The 19,049-nt window shown below is 40.8% G+C and overlaps 1 protein-coding gene and 1 pseudogene across 1 annotated transcript; both read left to right on the top strand.

Moving 5' to 3' along the window:
- Nucleotides 1-14,496: 14,496 nt before the first annotated feature.
- Nucleotides 14,497-15,429, top strand: LOC127690101 (olfactory receptor 145-like). Its single transcript, XM_052189656.1, has one exon. The coding sequence runs from the start codon at nt 14,497-14,499 to the stop codon at nt 15,427-15,429; it is 933 nt and encodes a 310-aa protein (XP_052045616.1).
- Nucleotides 15,430-15,513: 84 nt separating this feature from the next.
- On the top strand, nt 15,514-18,803 carry LOC127689788 (ferritin light chain 1-like; annotated as a pseudogene).
- Nucleotides 18,804-19,049: the final 246 nt, after the last annotated feature.

The following is a 19,049-nucleotide window of genomic DNA, read 5'->3' as shown; positions in this document are numbered from 1 at the left end:
CTTTGATCTTGTGTATTACATTTATTTGACTTATGGTTTTATTTAACTTTAATGTTTCTTTTAATGTTTCTTTTTTTGCCTATTGATGATAATAGGTTGTTTGGAATCTCCCACTATTACTGTGTCGAGATTTATTTGTGGTATTACAGTTAGTAGAATTTGTTTTATTAAATATAGTACAACTTGGGTTTGGTTTATAGGTTAAGAATTATAATATCTTTTCCTTCCTCAGCCTCTTTTTCATCATCCTTGATCAACTACAGCTGGTCATCCTCCAGATTTTCATTATCATCATCACCCAGTAGGTCACCCTTGTCAGCAGAGTCATCTGCACCTTCCTCAGACTCCGTCTTCACATTATTTGTTCTTTACAGAGATGCTGCTATGTGCTTCTTCATACTTTTCATTCTTCAGTTCTACTGGGGATGAGAAGGACAAGTCTGCTTGTTTGCTTTGTTCTTTTTCAAAAAATTTCAGGCTTTCTAGCAGAGAATACACTTTTTGTTTTATCTGAGTTAGGTCCTTCTTAACAGCTTGAAGATCATCACCTTTCAACTTTCCAGACTTGGAAGAAGATTCCCTGACAGAGACAGCACCAATGGGGAGGACGACTCTTGAGCACATAGTGGAGCTTAGAAATCTTATCCCATTATTTATTTACCCAGGTGCTTGTGAGAGATCAAAGTAACCCCAGATCCTCTATCCTAGTATCTTCTGCATATTCCCACTGTTCTCCCTCATTATCATTCCTGTGTTAATTCATAATTGTCCTGCACATAGTTTCATTTTCAGCTTCTTTGATGCTCCTTAGTTGTTTTGATACCTCTTTGACTTAACAATAAAAAGATGTATGTTTTTTAAAAAAAGATAATTATAATGTCTAATTTATAGAGTGTCCCGGGGTGGGTGAAATGACACTTACTGGGACAATGGAGTACACACTGAATGTCTGCACTACGTGGTCCTGGAAGTAGGGCAGGCAGGCCAGGCTTTGGTGATCCGGTGGAGAAGTTCTGACACAAGGAAATGGAGGCATGCCAGAATGGACCATGGATATGTACCTGCCAGTAAGACCATGTAGAGTGGCTTTGGCAGGTGGGATTGGAAGCAACACCACATATATACACTTTCAAATACATATATATTGATTTAATTTAATTTTTTATCTTACAGCGTTTGGGATTAAGTTCAGGGACTTGGGTTGCTAGGGAAATGCTCTGCCACCGAGACATGCCCCTCTTAAATAATGAAGGCAGTAGAAACCTAGATTAAAAAGGTAGCTTAATCACTTGTTCACTAAGGGTTATATTTCTTCAAGTAGAAATTTCTTTCTTTTTTGGCTAAAGATATCATAAATAGCCTTGAGAAAGTATTCAAAATATAGTTGGCTAGATGCCAGCTCAATTTGTGCCTTATAGGAATATACTGGATCTCTGCCTGAGAGCTGATTTAAAAATTAGGGAAACGCAGAGAAATGGATGATATGTTTAGATTAGAGATACACAGACATTACTACTCTTCACTGTATGACTTCTGATTCTGAAGAAAAGCCAGAAAGTTCTTTTGCTGCTGTAACTTGTGATATCTATAATTCCCTTCAGTAGAGAAGTGCTTTTGGTAGAGTTGTTGTCTGAGTCAGACATTGAGTGCTGTGATAAGTTAGTCAATGGTCACCCACTGACCCATTAAAGTGATGGATACTGACTGAAACAGTGTGATCATCATTTTTTTAAGACCTGACCAACGTGATCATCATATGCTTCAAAACCCATCCAATCTCTGTAAATGTTTCATGATTTGTCATCTTGTTTAAATATATAACACAGAATCCCTGCCCTTCTTTCTCTTTCCTCATTCTTACTATCTGCTGTGATATATTATATGACTTGTTTATTATTTGTCTTCTCTTTCCTAGAAAGTGATAGGTACATTGCTTTTTTTTTTAATGTTTTCTCTATAACCTCTAGAAGAGTGCATGACAGAATTTTTCAACTTGTTGAATAAATTAGTATCACTCTCTTTTTCAGAGTCCCAGATGTACCTTTGTCATTAATGAAGTACCTTTGAGCTTAGCATTTGAGGTTCTCCTCAGTGTATTCTTAGTTATCTCTCAGAGACAGATCCCTTGTTTCTTTTGTGAACTCATTCAGGTTGACTTAGTTAGAATCTATTGCTATAAAGAGACTCTATGACCACATCAACACTTATAAAGGAAAATATTTAATTGGGGCTGGCCTATAGGTTCAGAGGTTTGGTTCATTATCATTATGGCAGGAAACATGGTAGCTAGCAGGCAGACATGGAGCTGGGGAAGCTGAAAGTTCTACATCCACATCTTCAAAGTTCCCACTTCCATCCCCCTTCCCATGACATACTTCCTCCAACAATCTACTTTAACAAAGACACACCTAATAGTGCCATTCCCTATGAGCCTATGGGGGCCATTTTCATTCAAACCAGCACACCACACATTTCAGTAGTCTTTTCTTTTTATTTCTGAGTTGTATTTCATTGTAATGAAACATCATGGCTTACTCATCCCTTCTGTTAAAGCATACTTTGTTAATTTCCAGTCTGAGCACTTGTGAGATATCAAGTCCTGGTTGGCCATGTGTAAGGGTTGGATGGCATGACATGGTTTCTGCCCCAGGAACAGAGCCAGCAGGACATGGGCCACCATGAGTTTTGATGGTTGCTGTGGGCAGCAAAAGGCTTGTTTATATAATTGTATATATATTTTCATGTTCTTCCTTTGAGGAATGTCCTCTCTGCCAAGATTAATGACTCCATGATAATCAGAGACAGCCTGAGTCCAGGAGGTGAGGGTGTGTCTATGTTTCAGCAAAATGATAGAACACTGTGATCTTCAGGACTGTCCTTATGGCTATGAAAAAGAATGTTGAAAACATGAGTTTGAAAATATATAATTTCTCAACAATGCAAAATATAAGGATGCAATAGGAAATGTATAAGAAGTTTCATAGATCTAAAGGAACAGAGACAGCTGCATTATGAGCTAGCTTATCAGAAAGATACTAAGGAAGGAGATAAAGAGATTTAGGGATTGGTGATTTTAAGGCGAGTACCCATCCAGCTAAGTTAATTGTTTATGCTTACAAAGACTGGTAGACTCCAGAGTTTAAGGTCAGCTTGGGACAGAGGGAATTTAGGTCCAGGACCTGGAGTGGTAGAAATGGTAATTTTAAGGCTGGGTCCTATCAAACTATCTTATTGTCTGTGCTTGTGCTTGTCTCTTTCTAAGAATCAAGGGGCTGGGGTCATGGGATATTGATTCAGGAGATAAATTGAAAGGGAACCTGGGGTAATGACTAAATTGATAAGCAAATAAAAAACTGGGATTTTGATCTGCAAGAGATGAGCTATCCAGAGAGTTTTAGAATCTAGTAAGAGAAAGCTGTCTTGAGCAGAACACAGAGAACAGTCTGAAAACCTGCCTTGAAGAGAAGAAGGAGAAGGAGGGGAGGAGGAGAAGTTGGGGGAAGAAAAGGAGGAGGAGGAGGAGGAGAAGGAGGAGGAGAAAGAGGAGGAGGAGGAGGAGGAGGAGAAGGAAGAGGAGGAGGAGGAGGAGAAGGAGGAGGAGAAAGAGGAGGAGGAGGAGGAGAAGGAAGAGGAAGAGGAGGAAGAAGAGGAAGAAGAGGGAAGGGGGAAGGAAGGGAAAGAATGGAGGGAGGGAAGGAGAGAGAGGGAGGGAGAGAGAAAGAGAGAGAGAGATCAGTTGGGAAAACTGTCTCAAGGAGAAAACAGGTCATCAGCTTGGACCCATGATTTGACTCCGAGTCATTTGTTTTGCTGTTCTCAGACACCCCTTCTCTCAGGAACCCTTCTTCAAGGTGAGGCTGATCCTTGACAGTAAAATCTAGGTGTTGGATCTTAATTCTAAACAGGGTATTATTTTGGGGGAGTATTTCCTTGAGAGTATAATTGCTGGGTCATAGAGTAGGTATATATTTTGTCTTGCCAGATACTGAAAGCTTTACAACTGAGCACATCACATTTCTACTAGGATTAAAAAAGCAATATAAAATTTCTCCACAATTTTTGAAAGGACTTATTATTATTAGTCTTTTTAATTTTATCGACAGTGAAGCACCCATTCATTCATGTAAATGCTCTTGATGGATTAAATAGGCATCAGGCACCAGTTGTGTGTATCAATTAACATTGGTGAGAATTCACACTTTAGGGAAGCCTTTGAAAATATGCTGTTAAAAATGTATTTCTGATATCATCTCTGGATTGTAAGACTTGCTGGGTTTTGATCTTGTATTCAAGTTAGCTGTTCTATTGATATATATGTTAATAGTTTGTGCATAACTTGATTTAAACCCCCTAGTGCCTGTGGATTGTCACTTGGAGGCTGAGAAGAGTGCAGTACAGAAGAGAAACTCTTCAGTTTGGCAGAGCTGAGCAAGAATAAGACAGTGAGCTGGGAAGGGTTTGAATGCCAGAGAACTGTTCCAGAATACCTTGAGGCTGGTAAGGATTTCTGGACCAATTGTCACTTCCTTTATGCCTGCCTAGCAGGGTGGGAAGGTCCGAGGTTTAGGACTCAGCTTCCACTCTGGTGTTTTCTCTCTTCGCACTAGGTTGTTACTTGTGCTGAACTGAAAACATTTGCATTTACATCTGAAAACATTTGCATTTTGATCCTGTTGATTTATGCAAGGTTCTTTTAATCTAACTTCTGTTGTAGTTTCCATGGCACATCTCTATTTTTTTGGCTGAATTATGTTATTGTTTTATTGCATTAAACAACCAAAGTTATTTTTGAAGGAAAACTAAAAGAAAGTATTTTATATATGCCCAAGTATTTGGTATTTTCATAGATATGAAGTTCCTTCTGTAGACCGGTGCTTTCTTTTTTCTTTTCTTTTGTTTGCAAGGATTAGCGCTCACTTCTGGCAGTGCTTGGTAATAAATCCTTTCACTTTTCATTTGCTTGACAATTTCTTTGTTTCCTTTCTTGAGGTATTTTTTTTTTTTTTACCAGCTATGTAATGTTAGATTGAAAATTGTTTTTCTTCAGAGTTTTAAAGATGCCATTTAATTGTCTTCTCATTTCCACTTCCTTTATAACAGGCGAGCTGATTTCACTTCAGCTCCCCAGGAATCTCTGAGCCTCTTGTCTATGCCTGTTTCAAATCTTGCCCTTTTAATCCAGCTTTCAGCTGTCTGACTGTGTTATATGTCACTACAATACGTTTGTACTCACTGTTTTCTTTCTTTTTTTTTTTTTTAAATATTTTTATTTTCTATATTCTTTGTTTACATTCCAAATGATTTCCCCTTTCCCGGATCTCCCCTCCCCATATGTCCCATAAACCTTCTTCTCTCCATCCCTTCTCCAATCACCTCCCTCCTTTTTCTCTGTCCTTATATTTCCTTCCAATGCTAGATCAATCCTTTCCAGGATCAGTACCCTCTCCATACTTCTTCATGGGCATCATTTGTTATGCGATTTGTGCCTTGGGTATTCAGGGCTTCTGGGCTAATTAATATCCACTTATCAGAGATTGCATTCCATGTGTATTCTTTTGTGATTGGGTTACCTCACTTAGGATGATAATTTCCAGATCAAACCATTTGCCTACAAATTTTGTGAATTCATTGTTTCTAATTGCTGAGTAGTATTCCATTGTGTAAATATACCACATTTTCTGTATCCATTCCTCCTTTGAGGGGCATCTGGGTTCTTTCCAGCTTCTGGCTATTATAAATAAGGCTGTTATGAACATAATGGAGCATGTGTCTTTATTGCATGCTGGGGAATCCTCTGGGTATATGCCCAGGAGAGGTATAACAGGGTCCTCTGGAAGTCTCATGTCCAGGTTTCTGAGGAACCTCCAGACTGATTTCCACAGTGGTTGTACCATCTTATAGCCCTACCAGCAGTGGAGGAGTGTTCCTCTTTCTCCACATCCTTGCCAACACCTGCTGTCTCCTGAGTTTTTGACCTTAGCCATTCTTACTGGTGTAAGGTGAAATCTCAGGGTTGTTTTGATCTGCATTTCCCTAATGACTAATGATGTTGAGCACTTCTTAAGGTGCCTCTCAGCCATCTGAATTTCTTCAGGTGAAAATTCTTTGTTTAGATCTGTACCCCATTTTTTAATAGGGTTATTTGGTCTAACTTCTTGAGTTCTTTGTATATATTGGATATTAGCCCTCTATCAGATGTGAGGTTGGTGAATATCCTTTCCCAATTTGATGGTTGCCGTTTTGTCTTTTTAACAGTGTCCTTTGCCTTACAGAAACTTTGTAATTTTATGAGGTCCCATTTGTTAATTCTTGATCTTAAAACATAAGCTATTGGTGATCTGTTCAGGAACTTTTTCCCTATGCCCATGTCCTCAAGGGTCTTCCCCAGTTTCTTTTCTATTAGTTTCAGTGTGTCTGGTTTTACATGGAGGTCCTTGATCCACTTGGAGTGAAGTTTAGTACATGGAGATAAGAATGGATCAATGCGCATTCTTCTGCATGCTGACCTCCAATCGCATCCATTTTTGAAAAGGCTATCTTTTTTCCACTGGATGTTTTTGGCTCCTTTGTCGAAGATCAAGTGACCATAGGTGTGTGGATTCATTTCTGGATCTTCAATTCTATTTCATTGGTCCACTTGTCTGTCACTGTGCCAATACCATGCAGTTTTTAACACTATTGCTCTGTAGTATTGCTTGAAGTCAGGGATACTGATTCCCCCAGAATTTCTTTTGTTGTTGAGAATAGTTTTAGCTATCCTGGGTTTCTTGTTATTCCAGATGAATTTGAGAATTGCTTTTTCTAACTCTGTGAAGAACTGAGTTGGGATTTTGATGGGGATTGCATTGAATCTGTAGATTGCTTTTGGCAAGATGGCCATTTTAACTATATTAATCCTGCCAATCCACGAGCATGGCAGATTCTTCCATTTTCTGAGGTCTTCGATTTCCTTCTTCAGAGACCTGAAGTTCTTGTCATATAGATCATTCACTTGTTTGGTTAGAGTCACACCAAGATATTTTATATTGTTTGTGGCTATTTTGAAGGGTGTCATTTCCCCAACTTCTTTCTCAGCCTGCTTATCCTTTGAGTACAGGAAGGCAACTGATTTACTTGAGTTGATTTTAAAACCAGCTACTCTGCTGAAGTTGTTTATCAGCTGTTGGAGTTCTCTGGTGGAGGTTTTCGGGTCACTTAAATAAACTATCATGTCATCTGCAAATAGTGATAATTTGACTTCTTCCTTTCCAATTTGTATCCCCTTGACCTCCTTATGTTGTCTAATTGCTCTAACTAGAACTTCAAGTACTATATTGAAAAGATATGGAGAGAGAGGAAAGCCTTGTCTAGTCCCTGATTTTAGTGGGATTGCTTTTGGTTTCTCTCCATTTAGTTTGGTGTTGGCTACCGGTTTGCTGTTTATTGCTTTAACGATGTTTAGGTATGGGCCTTGAATTCCTGTTCTTTCCAATACTTTTAGCATGAAAGGATGGTGGATTTTGTCAAATGCTTTTTCTGCATCTAATGAGATGATCATATGGTTTTTTTCTTTGAGTTTGTTTATGTAGTGGATAGCATTGATGGACTTCCTTATATTGAACCATCCCTGCATTCCTGGGATGAAGCCTACCTGATCATGGTGGATGATCGTTTTGATGTGTTCTTGGATTCGGTTGGCAAGACTTTTATTAAGTATTTTTGCATCAGTATTCATAAGAGAAATTGGCCTGAAGTTCTCTTTCTTTGTTGGATCTTTGTGTGGTTTTGTTATCAGTGTAATTGTGGATTCATAGAACGAGTTGGGTAGCGTTCCTTCTCTTTCTATTTTGTGGAATAGTTTGAAGAGTATTGGTGTTAGGTCTTCTATGAACGTCTGATAGAACTCTGCATTGAAGCCATCTGGCCCCGTGCTTTTTTTGGTTGGGAGACTTTCTAAGACCCTTTTTATTTCTTCATGTGTTATGGGACTGTTTAGTTGATCTATTTGATCCTGATTTAGTTTTGGTGTCGGATATCTGTCTAGGAAACTGTCCATTTCCTCCAGATTCTCCAGTTGTGTTGAGTATAGGCTTTTGTAGTAGGATCTAATGATTTTTTGAATTTCCTCAGTTTCTGTTGTTATATCTCCCTTTTCATTTCTAAGTTTGTTAATCTGGATACTGTCTCTGTGTCCTTTGGTTAGTCTGGCTAAGGGTTTATCTATCTAGTCGATTTTCTCAACGAACCAGCTCCTGGTTTTGTTGATTCTTTGGATGGTTCTCTTTGTTTCTACTTGATTGATTTCAGCCCTGAGTTTGATGATTTTCTGCCTTCTACTCCTCCTGGGTGTAATAGCTTCTTTTTGTTCCAGGGCTTTCAGGTGTGTCATTAAGCTGTTAATGCATGCTCTCTCCATTTTGTTTTTGGAGGCACTCAGGGCTATGAGTTTTCCTCTTAGCACTGCTTTTATTGTGTCCCATAGATTTGGGTATGTTGTGTCTTCATTTTCATTGTGTTCTAAAAAGTCTTTAATTTCTTTCTTTCTTTCTTCCTTGACCAAGGTATCATTGAGTATAATAGTGTTCAGTTTCAACGTGTATGTGGGTTTTCTGTTGTTTTGTTGCTATTGAAGACCCCTTTTACTCCATAGTGATCTGATTGGAGGCATGGGATTAGTTCGATCTTCTTATATTTGTTGAGGTCTGTCTTGTGACCAATTATATGGTCGATTTTTTTTCATTTTTTTTTATTCAATATAATTTTTTATTTACATTTCAAATGATTTCCCCTTTTCTAGCCCCCCACTCCCCGAAAGTCCCGTAAGCCCCCTTCACTTCCCCTGCCCTCCCACCCACCCCTTCCCACTTCCCCGTTCTGGTTTTGCCGAATACTGCTTCACTGAGTCTTTCCAGAACAAGGGGCCACTCCTCCTTTCTTCTTGTACCTCATTTGATGTGTGGATTATGTTTTGGGTATTCCAGTTTTCTAGGTTAATATCCACTTATTAGTTAGTGCATACCATGATTCACCTTTTGAGTCTGGGTTAGCTCACTTAGTATGATGTTCTCTAGCTCCATTCATTTGCCTAAGAATTTCATGAATTCATTGTTTCTAATGGCTGAATAGTACTCCATTGTGTAGATATACCACATTTTTTGTATCCACTCTTCTGTTGAGGGATACCTGGGTTCTTTCCAGCATCTAGCAATTATAAATAGGGCTGCTATGAACATAGTAGAGCATGTATCCTTATTACATGCTGGGGAATCCTCTGGGTATATGCCCAGGAGTGGTATAGCAGGATCTTCTGGAAGTGAGGTGCCCAGTTTTCGGAGGAACCGCCAGACTGATTTCCAGAGTGGTTGTACCAATTTGCAACCCCACCAGCAGTGGAGGAGTGTTCCTCTTTCTCCACACCCTCTCCAACACCTGCTGTCTCCTGAATTTTTAATCTTAGCCATTCTGACTGGTGTAAGATGAAATCTCAGGGTTGTTTTGATTTGCATTTCCCTAATGACTAATGAAGTTGAGCATTTTTTAAGATGCTTCTCCGCCATCCGAAGTTCTTCAGGTGAGAATTCTTTGTTTAACTCTGTACCCCATTTTTTAATAGGGTTGTTTGGTTTTCTGGAGTCTAACTTCTTGAGTTCTTTATATATATTGGATATTAGCCCTCTGTTTGATGTAGGATTGGTGAAGATCTTTTCCCAATTTGTTGGTTGCTGATTTGTTCTCTTGATGGTGTCCTTTGCCTTACAGAAACTTTGTAATTTTATGAGGTCCCATTTGTCAATTCTTGCTCTTAGAGCATATGCTATTGGTGTTCTGTTCAGAAACTTTCTCCCTGTACCGATGTCCTTAAGGGTCTTCCCCAGTTTCTTTTCTATTAGCTTCAGAGTGTCTGGCTTTATGCGGAGGTCCTTGATCCATTTGGATTTGAGCTTAGTACAAGGAGACAAGGATAGATCAATTCGCATTCTTCTGCATGCTGACCTCCAGTTGAACCAGCACCATTTGTTGAAAAGGCTATCTTTTTTCCATTGGATGTTTTCAGCCTCTTTGTCGAGGATCAAGTGGCCATAGGTGTGTGGGTTCATTTCTGGATCTTCAATCCTGTTCCATTGATCCTCCTGCCTGTCACTGTACCAATACCATGCAGTTTTTAACACTATTGCTCTGTAGTATTGCTTGAGGTCAGGGATACTGATTCCCCCAGACTTTCTTTTGTTGCTGAGAATACTTTTAGCTATCCTCGTTTTTTTCTTGTTCCTGATGAATTTGATAATTGCTCTTTCTAACTCTGTGAAGAATTGAGTTGGGATTTTGATGGGTATTGCAGTGAATCTGTAGATTACTTTTGGCAAAATGGCCATTTTAACTATATTGATTCTACCGATCCATGAGCATGGGAGGTTTTCCTATTTTTTGAGTTCTTCTTCCATTTCCTTCTTCAGAGTCTTGAAGTTCTTGTCATACAGATCTTTCACATGTTTGGTAAGAGTCACCCCAAGATACTTTATACTGTTTGTGGCTATTGTGAAGGGGGTCATTTCCCTAATTTCTTTCTCAGCCTGCTTATCCTTTGAGTATAGGAAGGCCACTGATTTGCTTGAGTTGATTTTATAACCTGCCACTTTGCTGAAGTTGTTTATCAGCTGTAGGAACTCTCTAGTGGAGTTTTTTGGGTCACTTAGGTAGACTATCATGTCATCTGCAAATAATGATAGCTTGACTTCTTCCTTTCCAATTTGTAGCCTGTTGACCAAAGTTCTCCTGTATTTCTTTAAGTGTTTTTTTGCGTTTCCTCCTTATTGGCTTTTGTATTCTCCTGAAGTTCTTTCAATGATTTTTGTGTTTCCCTTGCAAGGGCTTCTAACTTTTGATCCATTTTCTCCTGAATTTCTTTAAGTATGTCCTTCATGTGTTCCTGTACCAGCATCATGACCAGTGATTTGAAATCCAAATCTTGTTTTACTGGTGTGATGGTGTATCTAGGACATGCTGTTAAAGGAGAATTAGGTTCAGATGTTGCCATATTGCCTTTATTTCTGTTAGTGACGTTCCTGCGTTTGCCTTTGCCATCTAGTTTTCACTGGTGTTAGTTGGTCTTGTCAATGCTGGACTCACCAGTGCAAGCTGCCCCTTCCCAGGTGGCCTCTGGTGCACAGCTTACCTCCTGCACTGCCTGGAGACAGGGTGCTGTTGCCCAGGCTGTTCAGATCCTGAAGCAGACACCTGAAGGTTCCTGCTGGGGCCCACTGGATTCACCAGAGCATACTGACTCCTCCCACTCAGCCTCCTGGAAGTCCCTCTTGCCTCTTGCAGGACCTGGAGATGTGGCATTGCTGCCCAGGCTGATCTGGATCCGGAAGCGGAGAGATCTGAGGGCTCCTGCCAGAGGCCTCAGGCCTCTGGACTGGAACCTAAGCTCCGTGCCACTGGAGCAAGCTGTGTGCTCCCAGACTGCCTCCACGTGCACACCAGGTCTCCTGCACTTCCTGGAGACTGAGAGCTGTGGCCCAGGCTGTTCAGATCACGAAGCAGACACCTGAAGGCTCCAGCAGGGTCCCGCTGGATTCACCAGAGCACACTTACTCCTCCCAGCCGGCCTCGGAAGCCCCTCTTGCCTCTTGCATGACCTGGAGATGTGGCATTGCAGCCCAGGCTGATCTGGATCCGGAAGCGGAGAGATCTGAGGGCTCCTGCCAGAGGCCTCAGGATGGAGCCTAAGCTCTGTACTCACTGTTTTCTTGCTGTGATTTCCTTAACTTTGTTTGCTTGTTCATCCATATTATTGCATGGAAGCTTTTTCATTTAGTGCTTAAAAGTAAGTTTTCTATCTATTTTTTATGTCACAGTTTGGACCTGTGCTTACACATATATTGGACTTGTTTAAGATTAGCCCAGAGGCTTGGGATACTATGGTCTCTTGAAAATTAGTTATTTTCATCTGAATTTAGTATAGATAATGTCTATTAATTCTGTCTTTTATCTCACTGATACTTTGTGTGTCTTTACCTAATCTGATATTAACCCAACTCACAAAATTTCTAACCCTCTATAAAAAGTTTTTGTGTAGCAGTGCCCAATTAATCCTACTCACATCCACCCTGGAGGTGGCAGCCTCCCTCCTAGCTACTGAGAGACCCCCAATTCAATGTCATTAGACCCCTAAACAACTAGTCCAGCACAGAGTAACTTGTTTTTCTGCTTTCAGCTTGAGAAAGATAGCCCACCCTGTTCCAGGAACTAGCTCACCACATTCTTGACCCATCTGATGACTGGCCCAATGTTTAACTATGCAATGCTCCAAGGATGTTTGCTCCAGATAATCTCTACCTTCCTTAAGGCATAAACTATTGCCTGACTTCCTTATTTTGTATTTCCCCATTCTGTAAATGATTTGTCCTCCACCCCTTGCCTTGTTTGTGATTTTTGTCCTCTACCTCTTGCCTTGTGATTTTTCCCCTTTAAATACCCCTGACTTCAGTTGCATGGGGTCCCACAGTCCTCTACCCATGCGTGTTGTATGACTGTGGACCCCAGAGCTCTGGAATAAAAATCCTCTTGTTTATTGCATCAAGACCATTTCTTGCGAGTGATTTGGGTGTTGCCTTCCAAGGTGTGGGGCACTATGGTGCCCTTGGTTTTTTTGGGTCTTATACTACCTACCCCAATCCAGTGTTCTAGGTTCTTGAATGAAACACACACACACACACACACACACACACACACACACACACACCCCTTTAACAGCTCAATGGCTTGCCCACTTCCAAATCTCCATGTGGCTAACACATTCCTTACCCTGATATTATTGGCTAACACACTCCTTACTCTGAGTTATTGCTTACTAAAATCTATATTCCATCTTTGTTGCCCTAGACCTAGTCAGGGTGTGGGGTGCTTGGGACTGCTCTTCCCTGGCTCTTACATGTCAGCTGTCCCTCTGTCCTCTGCACCTTTCAGGCTTCCCAGGCAAGAGAGCTATGTCCCTTCCTGCTGCTTCCTCAGTCCCCTGTCCCGAATCCTAAGATTCTACCTCTGTCTCCTTGCCCAGCCATTGGCCACTTTATTTACCAATCAAAACCAACTGGGGGCAGGGTCCCTCAGCATCTTACATGCAGATATGCAGACTGCAGATATGTGGATTCTCCTGCAATCTTGGGGCCAAATTAACATAATATAAACAGCATTAGACCAAATACACAACATTTCAGTTTCAAAATTTTCATTTCTTATTTTGTTGCCCCTTATACTCTGCTGGAATGTAGTATTTGTTAGCTTATCTTTTTTCTTCTATATAAATTAAAGTGCAATTCAAATGGCTATTTTAAAGTCCTTACTTCTAATTCCAGACTATACAGCTCTGCATTACTGAATAAATTTTGGACCCTGGGCCATGTTTTATCATTTTATTGTATTTCTAGTAGCATTCAACCTTCTGACACTAGGGATTTGGATATGTTTAAGGACCCAGAATCATCCCCTCCATCATAATTATAACTGTTAATTGTTAGAATTTTTTTACTAAAGGCAAAACAAGGAATTCTACAGATCAGCCAAACATTTCTGCTTCCTTAGGGAGTACAACTCTGAGGAAATGGTCCTGAGAGAGCCTCTGTCTTCATAACCAGGCCCCTGAGATCTGCAAACCAGAATGAAACTCTTATCCTGTTACTCAAGGGCAGGAGCTGGTTTCTTTCTGGATACTGTAGTGGCTACTGGATAAACAGCAATTGTGAATCAATACTGTCAGTACAGAAAGGATTACAAGATAAACCCGAGTCTGCACTTTGGCTGGGCAGAAGAGACAGTCCTGCAGTCCAAGTTATTCTTGTCTATTCACGAGGTCTTTAGTTTTTCCAGAACACTTCAGAGGAGAGACAGTAAGCAGAACATTCCCACTGCAAGTAAAGGAAGGTATGTGCCCTCTGACCCTGAGCAGCCATGACACAAGGGTTAGGAATGCAGACTCTGTGTGGGTCCTCTGGAGCATCCTTCCTGCCTGCAGTCTGGAGGGCCTGTGACATTGAGAATTCTCTGTCTCCTTTGTAAAGTGAGATTGCTATATGGTCTCATATTTTTAGAGGTTCTCACAGTAAATCCTGAGTGTTAGCTTAGAACATTATTACTACTAAACCTATGTGTAGTTGAGTTAAGAGATTGTGGGAAACAGAACTTCAGCTTGTTACTTCAACTTGTGCTGACCTAGAGAAAAGGTCCTGATTATCTGGTATAGAGCAGGGCATGGTAAAAAGATCATCTTCAGAGTCTAAGGGATGCTCACCATCTCATTCTGGAGGATACGTATAGCCCTTACTGTGCTCTGGAAGTTAGAGTCACCTGGTAGTTCACTACTATGCACTGTAAATAGTTTAAACCTTCCTACCATAGTTCAAACCTCCTATGGATTCCATTTTCACAAGGAGGACATAGATTTGTGAGGATGGTGGTGATGCTTCTTTTTCTCCACTGGTTCTTCTCTCTGTCACACAGGTTTCCCATCCAAGAAGAATGACTATCAAGAATTCCTCTGTGACAGAGTTCATCCTCGCAGGCCTGACAGACCAGCCAGGACTCCGCATGCCCCTCTTCTTCCTGTTTCTAGGTTTCTACATGGTGACTGTGGTGGGGAATCTGGGCTTGATCTCCCTGATCGGGCTGAACTCTCACCTGCACACCCCCATGTACTTCTTTCTCTTCAATCTTTCTGTAATAGATTTTTGCTATTCCTCCACTATCATCCCCAAAATGTTGATGAGTTTTATCTCAAAGAAGAACATCATCTCACACTCAGGGTGCATGACACAGCTGTTTTTCTTCTGTTTCTTTGTTTTCTCTGAGTCCTTTATTCTGTCAGCCATGGCATATGACCGCTATGTTGCCATCTGTAACCCCCTGATGTACACGGTCACCATGTCTCCTCAGATCTATTTACTTCTTTTACTGGGAGTCTATGTGATGGGCTTCTCTGGCGGTATAGCCCATACAGGGAACCTAATGAATCTGACCTTCTGTGCAGACAACCTTGTCAATCACTTCATGTGTGACATTCTTCCCCTTCTCGAGCTCTCCTGCAGCAACACCTTCACAAATGAGCTTGTGGTTTTCATTGTTGTGGCCTTTGGTATCGGTGTACCCATTGCCACCATCTTCATCTCTTACGCCCTCATCCTCTCTAGCATTCTTCGCATGCATTCCACGGAGGGCAGGTCCAAGGCCTTCAGCACCTGCAGCTCCCACTTGATTGTGGTTTGTCTTTTCTTTGGTTCTGGGGCTTTCATGTACCTCAAGCCGCCTTCCATTTTGCCCCTTGATCAAGGAAAAGTGTCTTCCTTGTTCTATACGATTGTGGTGCCCATGTTGAATCCTCTGATCTATAGCTTGAGAAATAAGGATGTCAAAGTTGCTCTGAGGAAAACCTTGAGTAAGAGAACATTTTCTTAACAGAAGAGCAGTATCATGAGCTGCAGTGGTGTGATTGGTCAGTGAGCAGTATTCATATGGAAGGAGCTGTGTTTGGATAAGAAGATGCAGTGTTGCCATGAGAGATTCAAGGTCTGGTCATTTTTTCTTCTTCTTGTACAAGAAGAGAAGTTTATGGCATTATGGAGTGAACTAGGTCTTCATGGATGCTGGGCAATTGTTCAGCCAACAGACTGCATGCAGCCCAGAAACAGGGTTTCAAATCCTTACATTTGAGCAACACTTTAGCACAGCTCTGTTCTTCCTGACTCTTACCCTGCCTAAACTGTCAATATTTATTTTTTTAACGAAAAATGTACTTGTTTATTGAATATGCACAAATGTATAATTAGCAGTCATTTTTCTTTTATTCATAAACCAGTTTTCTGTAATTTACAAACACTGAGCAAAATAGAGATTTGTGTCATGTTACCGTGGCCAGGGTTCAAAGCCTGTGTCTCCACGTGCCAGCTTTTGCCATTTGTGCAATATTTAATATAATGCATTTTTAACAATGAAGGACTATTTATCTATAAAGGGGGAGTATAAATTATTTAACTATTCCTATTTAATAGATATTGAATTTATAGAAATATGTTTTATTCAAGGGCATAAAACAGTTTGGTATCAAAAATAAACTCAAGTTCAAAAAGTTGAATTCATGTATGTATTATTTGCATTTATGCTGTTTTCTTGTCATATTATCCCTCCTTTAGCATTTCTTTTTTAAAAGATTAATGTTTAAATTATTTTATTTTTTGAAATTAAAATATAATTATATAATTTTCCTTTTCTCTTTCAGTCCTCCAGCTCCTCCTCTGTACCCCCTTTCTCTCCAAATTTAATTTTACATATTTCTAAATACATACATGCAGTTTGCTTATTTTGTATACTCTTGCCTGTAGCTATTAGATATCAGGGCCTACCCTACCTCTTGGTATGATTTCTCTTTTAAAATCATGATAATAAAGTAAAATCTTATTTTATGTATAATAATTCAATGCCATTTCTCACAAGACAATTTTTGGAGTGGAGGTAGCGATGGCTCAGTGGTTCAGAACATTTTTCTGCTAGTCCAATGAACCTGTACATAGTTCTTAGTATCCAGGTTCAGTGGCTCCCAGTTCCCTGTAGCTATAGTTCTAGAGGATCCAACACCTTCTCCTACTCACATGTCTCACACACACACACACACACACACACACACACACACACACACACACACACACAGAGATGCAAACAAACACATACACACAGACACAAACACACAAAGACAAAGACACACATAGACACAGACACCCACAGACACAGACACATACAGTTATAAATACATACACACAAACACACACACACACAGACACAGACACAGAGACACAAACACATACAGATACACACACATACACATAGACACCCACAAATACACACACAGACAAAGACACACACACAGACAAAGACACACACACAGACACAAAGACACACATAGACATGGACACATACAGATACGCGCACACATGCACACAGACACCCCCCTCCCACACACACATACACACTCATAGACACCCACAGATACACACACAGACACAGACACACCCATAGACTCCTACAGACTCCACAGGCCCAGATACAGATATACACAGACACAGACACACAGACACAGACATAGAAACAGATAAAAACACACAGATACAGACATCGCTCACAGACACAGACTCACATACAGAGACATACACACACACACACACACACAGACACCCACCAGCACAGATACAGACACACAGACACAGACATAGAAACAGATAAAAACCCACAGATACAGACATCGCTCACAGACACAGACTCACATACAGAGACATAGACACACACACACACACACACACACACACACACACACAGACACCCACCAGCACAGATACAGACACACAGACACAGACATAGAAACAGATAAAAACACACAGATACAGACATCGCTCACAGACACAGACTCACATACAGAGACATAGACACACACACACACACACACACACACACACACAGACACCCACCAGCACAGATGCAGACACACAAAGACACAGACGCTGACTTACATACAGAGACACAGATACACACACACACACACACACACACACACAAAGACAGACATAGATACCCACAGACACAGATACAGATACAGACACACACACAGACACAGACTCACATTTAGACACACACACACAAACACAACACACACAGACACAGATACAAAGTCACAAACACACAGAAACACAGAGACTCACACACACACACACACACACATACACACATATTAAAAAAAACTTTAAAAATCATGCAAATTTGAGAGCATTGTCTTGGAGTTCCCAAGGATCTGTGCCTTGTTTCAACAGTATTTAGACAGAACAGTCCAGGGGATTTTCTCTTTGTTAGCTTCCACCAGCCTTATAGTCGCTCTTAGCTTCCTGGACCATGTCTTCTATGCTTTTGGCTCCTAGGACCAGCCAGCCCAATCTCTTTGCTATGAGCTCCAAACCTCAGGCCAGCCATGAGCTCCCTGCTTCCTGATTCTTTTTTTTAAAGGTTTATTTATTTATATTATGTATATGAGAACACAATGCCCCTGTCCTCAGACACCAGAAGAGGGCATGGGATCCCATTACAGATGCTTGTGAGCTACGATGTGGTTGCTGGAAATTGAACTCAGGACCTCTGGAAGAGCAGTCAGTACGCTTAAACCACTGAGCCATCTCTCTAGCCGTTTGATTCTTATTACACAGAAGTAGAAGCTGCCACGAACTGCCTTGTCAACTTGCACCTGCAGGTTTCCATATCTACCTTTCTCTGGGCTACTATTTTCATCAAGATGACTTGGCTCTGGAGGGTGTAAGCCACTTCTTTCATGTACTGGCTGAAAAGTGTGAGGACATGGAGTGTCTCCTCGAGTTGCAGAACCATCTCAAGAGCCACACACTCTTCCGGGGATGTGCGGAAGCAATCTCAAGATGAGAAGGCCATGGAGGCAGCCTTGTCCCTGGGGAAGAACCTGAACCAGACTCTCTTGGATCTTCATTTCCTAGGTTCTTCTGGCACAGATCCTCATCTCCCTGCCTTCTTGGAAACCTGCTTCCTCAATGAGGAGGTGAAGCTCATCAAGGAGATGGGTAACCACCTGACCAATCTCCGTAGGCTGGCTGGGCCAGAGCCAGTGCAGATTGCAGTGCCCCAGTCACCTCTGGGTGAGTATCTCTGAGCAGCTCACTCTCGAGCAGACTGGGAAGCATCCTCAACCTCCAAAGGGCTGCCTCCTTTCCTCTGTACCAGTCAGCCTCCAATCTCCACCCGAACCTCTCAAAGCAGCTTTGTAACTACCCTACATCCCCTCCCAAGTCTTGGACAAGGTAAAAATAAAGCTTTTTGAAACAGAAAGAAAAGAAGAAAGAAACAAAGAAGGAAAGAAAAATAAAAATTCAAGCTAATTTTTAATATTAAGTTTTAGACAGAAGAAAAATGTTCTTTTTTTAACTTTTTTTTATTCGATATATTTTTCATTTACATTTCAAATGATTTCCCCTTTTCTTTTTTTTTTATTCGATATAATTTATTTACATTTC

Source organism: Apodemus sylvaticus, chromosome 7, assembly GCF_947179515.1.
Source record: "Apodemus sylvaticus chromosome 7, mApoSyl1.1, whole genome shotgun sequence".
In the NCBI taxonomy this organism is placed as follows: domain Eukaryota; kingdom Metazoa; phylum Chordata; class Mammalia; order Rodentia; family Muridae; genus Apodemus; species Apodemus sylvaticus.
Note: the sequence above shows the minus strand (reverse complement) of the source record. Positions and strands in the feature narration are given on the sequence as shown.